Source organism: Cladosporium halotolerans (assembly GCF_011745625.1).
Source record: "Cladosporium halotolerans strain TM138-S3 chromosome Unknown Sca39, whole genome shotgun sequence".
Classification (NCBI taxonomy): domain Eukaryota; kingdom Fungi; phylum Ascomycota; class Dothideomycetes; order Cladosporiales; family Cladosporiaceae; genus Cladosporium; species Cladosporium halotolerans.
This window is the reverse complement of record NW_027191490.1, coordinates 43,679-55,884: the sequence shown is the minus strand read 5'-3', so window position 1 is coordinate 55,884 and position 12,206 is coordinate 43,679. Positions and strand designations below refer to the sequence as shown.

Genomic DNA, 12,206 nt, shown 5'->3' with positions numbered 1-12,206 from the left:
AACTGCCGCCTCTGCAACACATCGCTGGCCCACGATCCTTTTGGGCCTCTTTCTTTTTGTCCTCTATTTCCCTCTCATGAATTCCTAAAGCGCAGACATGGACCAGTCGTCCCCGCAAACACCACACCTCACGAGCACGGCAAGAAAATGTGCGGACATTGTTAAGCCGAGCAACCAATAGCCTCAAGGATCCGAAGCACACCGCAGGACCGCTGGATCGATCACTTCAACTGAACCTCGACTTCTTGCGAGCGTATCTCGGCCAGTCACCACGAGGATGCAGGAGAAACCGCTCACGATCGCTGCCTACGCAGCAGGCGCATCGCTCACAGCCGCCGCCCTCGTCTACGTTTTCGGCCCGACTTACTTCCTCGACGATGAGGCTGCGAACCCGTCTCGGAGCACACGGAAGAAGGGGATCGTAGGCTTGAGCAATCCTGCGAACGACTGCTTCATTAACTCGGTGCTTCAAGCGCTGGCCGGTCTTCCTGAATTGCGCATGTACTTGATCCGCGAATTGCACCGCAGGAAATTGGACGGCCCGGCGCTTTACCAAGACATCGAAGCGGCTGTGGAGGAGCAGAAGAACAAGGACGGCAAGCCTATACCGGATTGGAAGCTGCTCGGGTTGCAGAAGGGTGTGATCACAGCGGGGCTGAAGGAGGTGCTGGATGCGCTGAACGAGAGGCCGATTTACAAAAAGACCATTTCCGCCCAGGGCTTTATTAGAGTTGTGGAGGAGGCGTTCAAGACAAGGGTCAGCAGATACCAACAGGATGCTCAGGAATTCTTGCAGATTGTCACAGAACGATTGGACGACGAATATCACGCTGGTCGCAAGGTTCGCGGCCGCACTCGTCGAAAGCACGCGGTAGCTGCAGCGAATGGCAGCCAGCTCAGTCTGGATGCTGCGAAACCAACAGGCGAATTAGAAAGGTCGGAAGAAACGATCAAGCCAAAGCCAGCGGCTTCACAGGATTTGGATGCCAAGTTGGCTGCAGAGCAATTACTGGAACCAGCGTCTGAACGATCGAATGGCAATCTCGAGCAGACCAAATCGAACGCGGAAACCAATGGCGACGAAGACGAGACCGACGATGAGTCGGAAGCCTACACGTTCCCTTTCGAAGGCAAGATCGAATCGCAAATCGAGTGCTCGCATTGCCACTTCAAACCCAAACCGGCTGCGAGCTCCTTCGTGACAATGACCCTGAACGTGCCCAACCACACATCTTCAACAACCCTCAATGCCTGCTTCGATGGCATGCTCAAAGTAGAGCACATCGACGACTACCGCTGCGACCGATGTCGACTCGACCACGCACTCGACCACACCAACCGCCAACTCACGAAAACCAGCCTCACCCCCGAAGAGCGCAGCAAACTCGAATCCGACCGGTCGAAAATCGAACAAGCCCTGCACACCGACCCCGAAAAGCCCCCTCCCGACGTCCAACTCCCCGACACCTCCAGCGCGCCCAAGCGCCGCATCGCCCGGCACATGCGCATCGCCTCCTTCCCGCGTGTGCTCGCGATCCACCTCTCCCGCTCCGTCTGGGACCACACGTCGAGCTCCTCCAAAAACACCGCCAAAGTCTCCTTCCCCGAACGCCTGCCGCTGGGCGGCCTGCTGGACCGCAAAACCTACCGCCTGCTCTCCGTCGTCACGCACAAAGGCGGGCACAATTCGGGCCACTACGAGACCTTCCGCCGCCAGTGGCTCAATGCCCCTTACTCGACGCCCAACAACATGGGCCGCGAGGGCATCTTCAGCCTGCAAGCCAGCCCTCTCCCGAGTCCGCACCTCTCCGCCGCGCCCAGCCCGCGCCTGAACGCAAGACCCTCCCGCGAACCCGTCGCGGCCCCCTCGCCCCTCCGCCTCGACACGCCGTCCAGCAGCTCGAGCTCGCTGCGCTCTCGCTCCCGACAGCAGCAGCAGCAGCAACAGCCGCCCTTTGACGCGATCCCGACTCCAGGCCTCCCCGACCCCCCGCCCGGCCGCAAGCAGAGCGTGATCAGCAAAGCGGCGGAGAACATCGGGGCGACGGTGGCGGGGCGCAAGCGCAAGCCGCAGGACCGGTGGTGGCGGATCAGCGACGACAAGGTCAAGGAGAGCAAGACGGCTGACGTGCTGGGGATGCAGAAGGAGGTGTATCTGTTGTTTTACGAGATGGTGGGGGAGGGAGGTGATTGATGAGGTTGGAGAAAGGGTATGTGAGGTGGGGATTTCTTAGCGTGGCGTTCTTTGATCTGTTACCACATGGGCGAGTCGGCACCGAGGTCTGGAGAGGAACGGCATGATCATGCGCATTTTCAGTGCATCGGTGTCGGAGAGGATGGGCCCCGGCCCAGTTTTGTTTGTACATATTCGGATATAAACATAAATGCATCAGCGCTCGAACCATCCATCCGCAAATGGAGAGCCCTCGTCACAGCTAGATCAATCTAATTCCGCCTACAATCAATGAGCAACAGCCCAGTCTCGTTACCTTCCCTGGCTAATCCAACGAATCCTGGCAGAGCGATCGCCGTAGCATCAAAAACCCAACGTGGCTCACTCACACAACCAGGACCAAACGCCCTGCAAACTGACTCCAACAAAAGATCTCGATCAACGAACGAAGCCCGCGAGCCGCCATGAGCTCGCGAAATGGAATCCTGCTACGCTACCTACCACACCACCGATCCGACCCGACCCTTTTTTGGAACCCCATCTCTCACCAAAACCCAAAGCCCAAAGCCCAAAAAGCACCGACGCGCACCCAAAGGCCCCTGCAGAACTCCCAGCGCAAGGCCGAAAAAGTACAAAATCACCGAAGCATTCTGCTCAAAGAAGGAAAAGGCAGGATGAAGTCCAGGGTGAAATCAAGGAGCGAAAAAAAGTCAAAAGCGTGGATTCTCCTCTCCGTCTGCAGAGACAAGTTCGAGTGATGAAAAGCAAGAAGCAAGCAAGCAAGCGAGCACTGCGGACCAACGCAAAAGTCACATGTCACATGCGAACGAACGAAGCAAAAGGGAAAGAATCAAGCAGAGCGCCAGAGGAAATTTCCCCTCCTAGCGGAAAGTCTCGAAACGATTGATTGGTAGAGAAACTAGAATAGGATAAAGCAAAAGCAACCACAGCATCAGCAGCAGCAAAAACCCAACATGTGTGCTCGTTCTCCGGAAATTCCTTCCGAAGAACTCCCCTGCCAAAAGGAAAAAAAAAAGGTATTGCAATTCCAATGTATCAAGGCCAAGTCGAGCCAGAATCAGTTTCCCCCGAAAAGAAGTAGTTTTTGATTGACCCCCCACCGATCTAGAAGCAGAGAAAATAGCACAAAGCAAGCAAAAAGCAAGCAAGCAACAGAAAAACAGGCCCAGAGTTTGTTTTACCCTCATCAAGTAACGCCATGCTAAACAAGCCAAAAAAGGTTCGAGGTCTCCCCTCCCCACCATCCGGATGTGATATCAAAAGAAAAGGAAAAGAACCAGAGCGTGACTTTTTGGGATAGAGGACTAGGGAAATGATCCCGCAGCACAGGAAGATTTTCCCTTATCCGACCCAATGTAACGCTGTGCAGGTGAGAGAACCAAAAATGCAGGAATGGTATTGGAGGAGACGGAAAAGCCAGGAGTCGAGAGAGATAGAGAGAAAACTTTTTTTTTGGTTGCGCGCGCAAGGTGCGGTCGGTCCGGAAGAAGCGCAGTGAGGCGAACCCAAACTGTGTTCGAGGACCGATGGAGACGCCCAGAGACAGATAGCCAGTCGTATCCGTATGCATCGAAGCAAGCAAGAGCAGGCGCCGTGGAAGTGCGTGTCGCAGAAATAAGACGAAGTCGATTTTAAACGTGTAGAGCGCCTTGAAACGAAGGCAATATGTGCAGGGGAACAGAAGTCGAACTTTTTTTGACGAATCGGCATCGCCGCCGATGATGTGCCATGTAGGTGTTGCACGAAGACCGTATGACGAGAACGCTGCAGGAACCGAGTCAAAGGAGAAAAGTGTGCGGGCGCAGATCAGTCGATCCAGCAAGCTGCCTAGCCCATGACTGTCTGAGCAGTGTAGCTTGAGGCCATGGGGTAGGGACGGTAATGGTGCTGATAGGCGCAGGTGGCGCAAGTGCATCCAGAGCGGTGCATGTTGTTCCAGCCGTATGCATCCCAGGCGGAGTTGTATCCGGTGGGCTGATAGTAGGAGTTTGAAATGGAGGGCAGCTGGTAGTTGTGGTACATGGCGTGAGCCTGGCTGCGTTCCTCGGATGCCCGACGGTTTGCCTCGTCGATGTCGTTGAGGGTAGGGTAACGGTGCTGGCGCTTGTAGGGGTCGTCATAACTGGAGCGGTCGGTAGAAGACCACGGGTCGGCAGAGCTGTACGGTGTGCTGACGTATTGCGACGAGCGCGAAGATGTCGGCGTTCCGTAGCTGCGAGCTGTGCTAGTGCTGTACGGAGTGGGGTACGGCGAGTAGCGATCGCGGTTGCTCGAGTGACGGTGGACGTTGGTGTCGAGAGGTGACAGCCTAGTAGCGGCTTGCTGCTTGGCGATTTGCTCCTCGTTGTACGTCTTCCATGCATCGAGCCAGCTCTGAAGTCCACTGTCCAGTTCGACGTGAAGGTGGTAGCTGATAAGAGACAGCCACTTCATCTCCAGCGCGTTCAATTCCTTGACACGGATGGAGGTGACATCAGACCAGGACTTGTTGACGAAAGTGTTGTCGTCCAAGAACTTGCTACCGAGGATAAGAGACACGGCGAGAAGGCGGTAGATCTGGTTCTCGCCCGACGGGATAGACTCGGGGTGCAACCTGAAGCGCTCAGAGAGGTAGTGCAGACTGAGCAGAATAGTCGCCGACGGAAGTCTTGTGGCAGACAGTACGGCGTGGACCCATTTGCGGAAAGACGGCTGGCTTGTGACTTGCTGGTTGAAGCTTCGGATTATGTCAATGTCTGCAAAGCAGAATGGGGAGAGGTGAAGGTCATACATCTTCTGCGTGTAGTGCGTGACGAAGTCCGTCATGCGATCCATCTCGTAGTCGAGCTTGGCAGAAACTCCTCCGGTAGCCTTCTCCTCTTTGGCAGCCTGACGTTGTTGCTCGCGCAGAGCAGCGTTCTGTTGTTCCTGCTGTTGCTGCACTCTCCGTTGGTAATCCTCGCTGAACGAGATGTGATCTTGCATGCGAAGCGGAGGGAGGATGGGCGCGCCCATCGGCTCGTAGTAGCTGGAGATGGGCGGCAGGCTGGTGGTCGGCTGGAACCCACCGGACTGGTACTGGTAGCTGGGCGGCGCGGGTGCGACGGACGGCTGCATGTAGTTGTGCTGCTGGTAGTCGTAAGCGCTGTCGTGGCGGGCAGGGCCCATGCCCTGGTGCGGCACGAAGGAGTCCTGAGGGTAGTGCATGCTGCTGTAGCCGTATCCAGAACCAGAGTCCGGAGGAGTCAGAGGGTGTGAGCTCGCCTGGTGCGAGCGCGGGTAGAAGGCCGGCATGGCTGCAGAGAGATGTCAGGAAGAAAACGGCGTGACGTTAGCACTGCCTGGATGTGAGATCAGCGGATGTTGCGCGCAAGAGTGAACTTGTGCGACGAACCGTTTCCTGCTCTTCACTGCGCCGTCGCAGACGAGGCGCCTGGTTTTTGTAAGGCGCGGAGTCTAGTGACGACTAGTCATGCAGCAGAATGTATGCTTATGCTGGGGTGAGGACAGTGAGGACAGTGTGCCAAACTTTTTTGCAGGGCGCGATCGCAAGCGAAGGTTTGTTGCGGTTGGCGACAGACGAGGTAAAATTAGGTAAATAGTTTGTCTCAGTGACAACGTGACTTCGCAGCGGCAAGGCGCGAGAAGATGCGAGCGCGTGCGATCGGTCGGTCGGTCGGTCGTGGAGGGACAGAACCGAGAGTGAGGTCAAGTTGGTGAGTGGTTGGTGGGGCGCGTTCGTTCAGGGACGTGGCTAAGTGAATAGGTCGTCCACAGGCGAGGTTGTTGCGAGATGTCGGCGCAGGAGTCGTTCAGCGGCGAAGCCGAGACTGTCGCAGGTGCGGCGGCGTCGAGGGCGGTCGGCGGTGGGGATGCGCAGATGGCGGAATGCCAGCGGATGCGACAGGTAGGAGTCGTCGTTGACGGCGGCGGCGGCACGCGAAGGTGATGTGCGCGCGAGGTCGAGGTCGCTGCCTACGGGGCCACGCAGCAGTACGGAGGCTGCGGGAGAGGCGGGCGTCCGGAATGCTGCGGCGGAGGGAGCAGGCAGGCGCGACCGCGACAAGCCGATGGCGGTGCAGACACGGAGGGTGCGGCGCGCGTGTCGACCACTTGTCCACTGGATCCTGCAGTGAAGAGGTGGTGGTGGCGATGGACGGCGACAGCAGGCGACTGCGAGCTGGCTGGGCTGGCTGGCAGCGTTGGGCCGGTTGCTGCGTGCTGACACACGTCTGAGCGCGCGCTGCTGGCTCGTTGCGACGCCCGGAAGCAGCCGAGATTGCCTGGTGGGCGCAAGGGCGTGAATGCTCGCCGTGCCGCGTGGAGGGAGCTGGAGCGCAAACGGGGTCCGCGACCAGAAGCGAAGGGAAGGGAAGGGGAGGGAAGGGGAGGGAGGAAGAGAGTGGTGGAGGATGGAGAGATGGAGAGCGCGCGAGGAGCCGGAGCAGAACAGGGCAAGACAGGACAGACAGAGAGAGGAAGGGCGGCAGCCTCACGCTGTCACCACCCGCACATACACACACACGCACACACACACCACACACGCACACTCACGCTCACTCGCGCAGCGGGCCTTGGGCTTGGAGGCCTTCGAAATCTCTGCGCGCGGCCGCAGCCTCTCACTCGCCGCGGCCAGCCCCCCAGCGGCCCGGCAGAGACCCTCCCAGTGCCTCCCCCCAGCGCGATGCAGCAGGGCCAGTCGGAGGCCATCGACCCTTGGACGCCTCCTGTTTGCGGCAGAGACCCGCGCCGCTCCCTTCCTTTGTCGCCACCCCGGCTCATGCTCGGGATGCCTGCTTTTTTCATCAGCTCCTCCCGCACGCGACCCCCTTCTGCGCGCGTCTGCCCGTGTCATCTCGCGTCGACTCTCTCGCCCGGGTTGGGGGCGTTCGCGAAAGAGCCTGCGTCTGATCGGCGTCTCACGCTCGTTCTGTGTCCGTGACTAGTAGACTACAGTGCTGTGGGCAAAATCCCTCACATCACACATGCCCGCTCGCTAGCACTGTCCTCTGCCTATCGTGCAGTACCACGCCGTATCACCTGACCCATCAACGCCGGAAGCGCATTCTGTTCCCGGCCAAGGAAGCCCAGAGTCAAAGCCGAAGCGCGGAGTCAACGCGCAAAATCGATAGCAGTAGTCACGAAACGCAGGCCGCGCGCGGGCCTCTGTGCCTGCCCGCCCGTCAGCTTCCGTTCGCCCCGCGACCTTCGGGACAGAGAGGCACAGTGGCTCGCGCCGGCTGGCCTTGCGCCTCTTTGCTCCTCACTGCGCGATCGAATCACAGCATCATCGTCACGAAGAGGGGGTCCTTGGGGCCCTCACTTCGCTCAACCGATCAGCAGAAAGCCTCGCAACGTCACTGGTATACTTGGCCGCCTGCCACGCGAATTCTGCGCAGCTGCCAGCCATCAACATCATCAGTCCCATAGAACGTTCCACCGTCATCGTCATCTGACGTCCGCGCCTCGTGCTCACGATCCTGCTCGTCGTCGTCGTCATGAGGAAGAGAATCCTTCATGCTCGCAGGCAGACGCGCTGCAACACCCGACTCCAACTCTGCTCGTGCCCTCCGCTCCGTGCCCAGAAATAACTCTGTAATCAACCTCGCCTCGTTCGTCAAAAGATCGATCAAGCCCGTAAAGCCGTGACTAGCACGTGCCCGAGCGCGACTCCCTCGGCCCTTTCGCCTTCGGTCTTCGCTTTTCCCCGCGTGGTCGGACATCCGTATACATATACAAAGGTACGAGCGGAAGGACTATTGCGCTCGGCTACGGTAAAGCGCGCAGTACTGTAGTGGCGAGTTGGAGGCACGTGAGGAAGTAGGTGTCTCAGGTGCTCCTCGATGCGTGGGACCGACTCTCGAGTGTGACAGCTGGAAGGCCTCAGGCACTCAAAGAAGACGACCTCACGTCACGAGGCGTTGATGTCCAGATATGGCCGAAGCAGTTGCGCTCACACGACCAATCCTGCACTCTCGTAAAAGCTAAGTCCCCAGTATGATCACCTCTACTTACACACCAATGCCTGACTACGGTGAGTATTGAGGTCGTGCACAATCAAGTGTACGGAGAAGCGCGGGTCACGTGACAGCACCAACTCATCCATCATGCTCATGCCAGTGTATCATATGCACATGATATGAGAAATCCACCTACGCGATCCCAGTGTCGATTTTCGCTCTCTATTTTGGATGGCCGCGGGAAATTAACGTTTCGACATTTAGAGCGCGCACCCACGATCCGCTAGCGAAATAGACACATCGATTACCGGGTCTCGAACAGTCCATTCAAATACAGAGTAGTCCTGCCTGCCCAGCGCTAATCAGCTGAAGCTCTGTGGCGCGCTGGCTGAGGAACCGTCCAAGTACACATTCGTGTCCGGACTCCCTAGAGGCTGCAGTCCGATATCACAGTATCTCCCTAGAGCAACTTGGAAGATGAAACCACAAGGCTCTCCTGGAATCCGAGGGTCGGACACCCAACTCTTGTCTCCTGTAGAGTCGGTAATAAACTAATGATTCCTGCCGGAGAGCTCTGAGCAAGCTGGGATGCCACGAGCTTTTGACCGGCGACTTGTTGGCCGCTTGGTAGCCGTGGGCTCGAGAAACCCTCCTGAGCTCCAACCTGATTCAGTGACCAAGACGGAAGGCGTCCTGCTGCGCGTGGACATTACCTGCGTCTCGGAGGCTCGAGGTCGGTCTGTCGGCAGCGACGGCCGGGTATAGAAGCTTGATCGACGGGGTGGGAACTGAGAGCATACGTGCAAAGGGGCAGACAGTCTCCGACTTCGCGACTGTAAAGGTCTTGGACAGATCGACCGTGCAAACATGGGAGCTTGGAAGGACATGCATGTCGGTCAAAGTGTTCAGCGAACGTGATTAAAGCATCATACAGACAGTCGAATCTGTACAACTGCAACCCGATAACAACCTCCCCCCTACCCCAACAACTAAGGATATATCCTCCCAACTTCCCTCTCCTTCATCTCCTCAACAACGAAAGCAAGTCAAACCAAAGCAACGCGACCCAACAAAGCGCGCGACGCGACAACGCAAGAACCTCAGACCTTGGGCGAGATCGTCTCGTGGTGCACGACGGCCTCGGACGAGCGCTTCTCGTCGTGGAAGTCGTTGGACAGCTCCGGGTGATCCTTGATGTGCGCGGTGCCGACCTCGGCGTCGTCGCCGTCGAAGATGCGCGCGATTTCCTCGAGCGTGGGGCCCCTGTGAACAATCCGTTAGCAATTGCATCCTCTCTCATCCTTCGAAGGGTAACATACTTGGTCTCGACGTAGAAGAAGTACACAAACACGAGCTCGACGGCGATCCAGGCCGTGTAAACGCAGTACAGCTTCCACTCGGTGCCCTTCCAGACGCCATCCATGGGGATGGGGTTGACCTGGTTGTTCATGACGAGGGCGACGTTGACGGCGATGTTCATGATCATGAGACCCTTGGCGCGGAGCTTGAAGGGCAGGACCTCGACGGTGTAGGCGATGAGGAGACCGGACCAGGCGAAGGCGTAGGCGACGCCGTGCATCCAGAAGAAGACGATGACGGCGATACCGGTGCCTTGCTCGCCCGTGCGGCTGTATTGGGATCCGGCGATGGTTGCGGCCATGAAGCAGAGGAGCATACCGCCGGTGCTGGGGGAGGGTTAGCTTGGGTTGATTTGCGTAGTGGGTTCTGGGGGATGACTTACGCAGCCAGGAAGAGAGGGCGACGACCGACGCGGTCACAGAGCAGAGCGCAAGAAATGGAGACGATGAGGGAGAGGACCTTGTTGCCGCCGTCGAGGCCGAGACCAGCCTTGGAGCCAGAGACACCGGCAGCTTCGTAGACCTTGTTGGCGTAGTAAGAGAAGAGAGCGTTGCCAGACCACTGGGAGAAGAGACCGAGAGAGATGATGAGCATCAGCCTGTACCTGTTGCCCTTGGTCTTGAGGAAGTCGAAGTAGGAGGAGCTCTTCTTGGCGAGGAACTCGAGGCGGATGGTCTCCTTGATCTCCTCAAACTCGAACTGCACCACGGGGTCGTCGATGTTGCCGTCGGCGTGGTACTTGCCGAGCATGTTGAGCGCGTCCTCGGTCCTCTCCTTGGAGATGAGCCAACGTGGGGACTCGGGGATCCACCAGATGAACATGAGCTGGACGACGGAAGGCAGGGCCTGAATGAGGGTCGGGATCCTCCAAGACCAGTCGTTGTCGATGTACTGGGTGCCGAAGGAGATCCACGAGCAGATGAGCGCGCCGACGTTCCAGAGACAGTTGTAGACGGCGGTGACACGAGCACGGTGCTGCGGGTGGCAAATCTCAGTCAGGAGCAGAGGAGCGGAGAGCTGGGCGAGCGAGTTGCCGAAACCCATGAAGAAACGGGCACCCTCGAACATCGGGAGGTTGATAGCGGCAGTCTGGATCGAAGCGGCAATGACCATGATTGTGCAACCGGTGATAATGGGCACACGACGGCCGAAGTGGTCGGACAGGAAAGGCACAACGGGGAGAGAGACGATAGAACCGATCGAGTACATGGCGGAAAGACGGCCGAGAGTGACATCCGTCGGAGTGTCCATGTAGGACACCCACGACGGGAAGAATTGCATGGCGTTCAACATGGAGCTGTTCCATATCGTCAGTCTTCGATCTCGCTGATCCAATGGTGCATTCGCACTCACCCGTCGTAACCCGTGGTCGCAGAGGCAACGCAAAGGATGGCGGCGTAGAAGTAGAGCTTCCTCATGTTGGGCGACTTCTTCCAGTCGACCTTGGGGATGGCCGGCGCCGCGGCCTGCGCTTCGGCCACGACATCGGTCTTGGGGGCGGCGACGTGAGGAGCCATAGCGAATGTGGGCTGGTCGGTCTCGTTGGCAGACCGATCGAAGAAACGAATCGAGGGTTGAGATATGCTAGCTCAGCCTGGGGAAAGGAAAGCCAAACCAGGAGGCTCTCAAGAGGCAGTCGAGCAGCTATATAGCAGGGGAGGATGTTCGCACGATACAGGCGGCATGGGCTCGCGAGCCGTGTACTCACGCGCCGCGAGCGCCAGATCTGCTGCTTCGCACCGCCGCAGCGGAGGCCATATCAGGCTCAATGCGAGCCGAGATGGCCTCGACTGGATGGGCCAGAGGACGCTCATCTGCGTGCCCGCCTGCCATTCGCTCCGGCGGCCGTAAGCGAACGAGCAATACCCAAGCTTTGCGCTGCGGCGCTGCCAAGGCTCACATGGGCACCGGGCAGGCCCATATTAACCGCGGCTACCATGTGGCACGGCGGTGGATGGAGTGCTGCGGCCGTGCCGCTCCCCGTGGGGAGAAGATGGGGAGAAATGGGCCTGAGGATGCGATCGCCCGCTCATGACTCTGGGTCCTGACGGTCTCGCGCTACTCCACTATTCTCGCCAACATCGCCAGCGTGTCGTCGCCCACTCTACTCACAACACCATGCGTGCCACATCTCTACACATGCACCTCCCTGCAGCGCTCGTCTCCCCTCGGCGGCGCAGGCTCCCCAAGCGACCAAGCGTTTGCAACAAGACACCCGGACCCCGCCTGGCGTTTCGCACCAAGCCCGTCTTGGACCCCGGACAGCCTCTCGCGCCTTGGTCGAGAAGTACACGCTCATTTAACCGCCTTGGTATCGCCATCCCCAATACACCTCCTCCCGTCTTCCCGCCGCAGGACCTCTCGCTAGGCGGCTTCCTGTCCGTTTCCTCGTGTCCAGACGGCCTTGGCGACTGCTATTCTTCAATCAAATCCTCTGCAGGGCGGCAACGCCGCCAGCGCTTGCCGGCAGGTAGGTCAGACCATATGGGTATCCGTCGTGCTGGTATGCGTTAGCCAGCACCTTGTAGCGGCACGACGACCCGAAACTATCGCTGCGGCGGCTTGAGCCTCAAACCTCGTGACCAGCTGTCAGGTGTGGATTCCTCGTGTAAGGTAGACAGAATCCTTCTGTCGGCAGAAACGGAATCGAGTAGTCACCAGTCTGGACCACGGCGAGAGGCGTTGGACGACCAGACTTCTCCGCACAATTGTCC

General features: G+C 58.4%; 3 protein-coding genes across 3 annotated transcripts; 1 reads left to right on the top strand and 2 right to left on the bottom strand.

The window, feature by feature from the left end:
• Nucleotides 1-277: 277 nt before the first annotated feature.
• Nucleotides 278-2,194, top strand: WHR41_08267 (uncharacterized protein; the record flags this gene model as incomplete). Its single annotated transcript, XM_069376871.1, has 1 exon — nt 278-2,194. One exon carries the CDS (start codon nt 278-280, stop codon nt 2,192-2,194), a length of 1,917 nt encoding a protein of 638 aa, XP_069226228.1.
• Nucleotides 2,195-3,642: 1,448 nt separating this feature from the next.
• On the bottom strand, nt 3,643-6,774 carry WHR41_08266 (uncharacterized protein). Its single transcript, XM_069376870.1, has 3 exons — nt 5,568-6,774; nt 4,965-5,514; nt 3,643-4,910 (listed from the first exon to the last, which is right to left on the bottom strand). The coding sequence occupies exons 2-3, from the start codon at nt 5,465-5,467 to the stop codon at nt 4,022-4,024; spliced, it is 1,392 nt and encodes a 463-aa protein (XP_069226227.1). The 5' UTR covers nt 5,468-5,514; nt 5,568-6,774; the 3' UTR covers nt 3,643-4,021.
• A 2,249-nt stretch (nt 6,775-9,023) lies between these two features.
• Nucleotides 9,024-11,269, bottom strand: WHR41_08265 (uncharacterized protein). The gene is made up of 4 exons (XM_069376869.1): nt 10,846-11,269; nt 9,875-10,789; nt 9,453-9,818; nt 9,024-9,396 (listed from the first exon to the last, which is right to left on the bottom strand). The coding sequence occupies exons 1-4, from the start codon at nt 11,007-11,009 to the stop codon at nt 9,234-9,236; spliced, it is 1,608 nt and encodes a 535-aa protein (XP_069226230.1). The 5' UTR covers nt 11,010-11,269; the 3' UTR covers nt 9,024-9,233.
• Between the last annotated feature and the right edge of the window lie 937 nt (nt 11,270-12,206).

Coding starts and splice junctions, on each gene's coding strand:
- WHR41_08266 (XM_069376870.1), bottom strand. CDS start 5,467: ATGCCGGCCTTCTACCCGCGCTCGCACCAGGCGAGCTCACACCCTCTG. Junction 4,911..4,964: donor ACGCACTACACGCAGAAGAT/GTATGACCTTCA, acceptor CATAATCCGAAG/CTTCAACCAGCAAGTCACAA.
- WHR41_08265 (XM_069376869.1), bottom strand. CDS start 11,009: ATGGCTCCTCACGTCGCCGCCCCCAAGACCGATGTCGTGGCCGAAGCG. Junction 10,790..10,845: donor GCGACCACGGGTTACGACGG/GTGAGTGCGAAT, acceptor GATATGGAACAG/CTCCATGTTGAACGCCATGC. Junction 9,397..9,452: donor TTCTTCTACGTCGAGACCAA/GTATGTTACCCT, acceptor GATTGTTCACAG/GGGCCCCACGCTCGAGGAAA.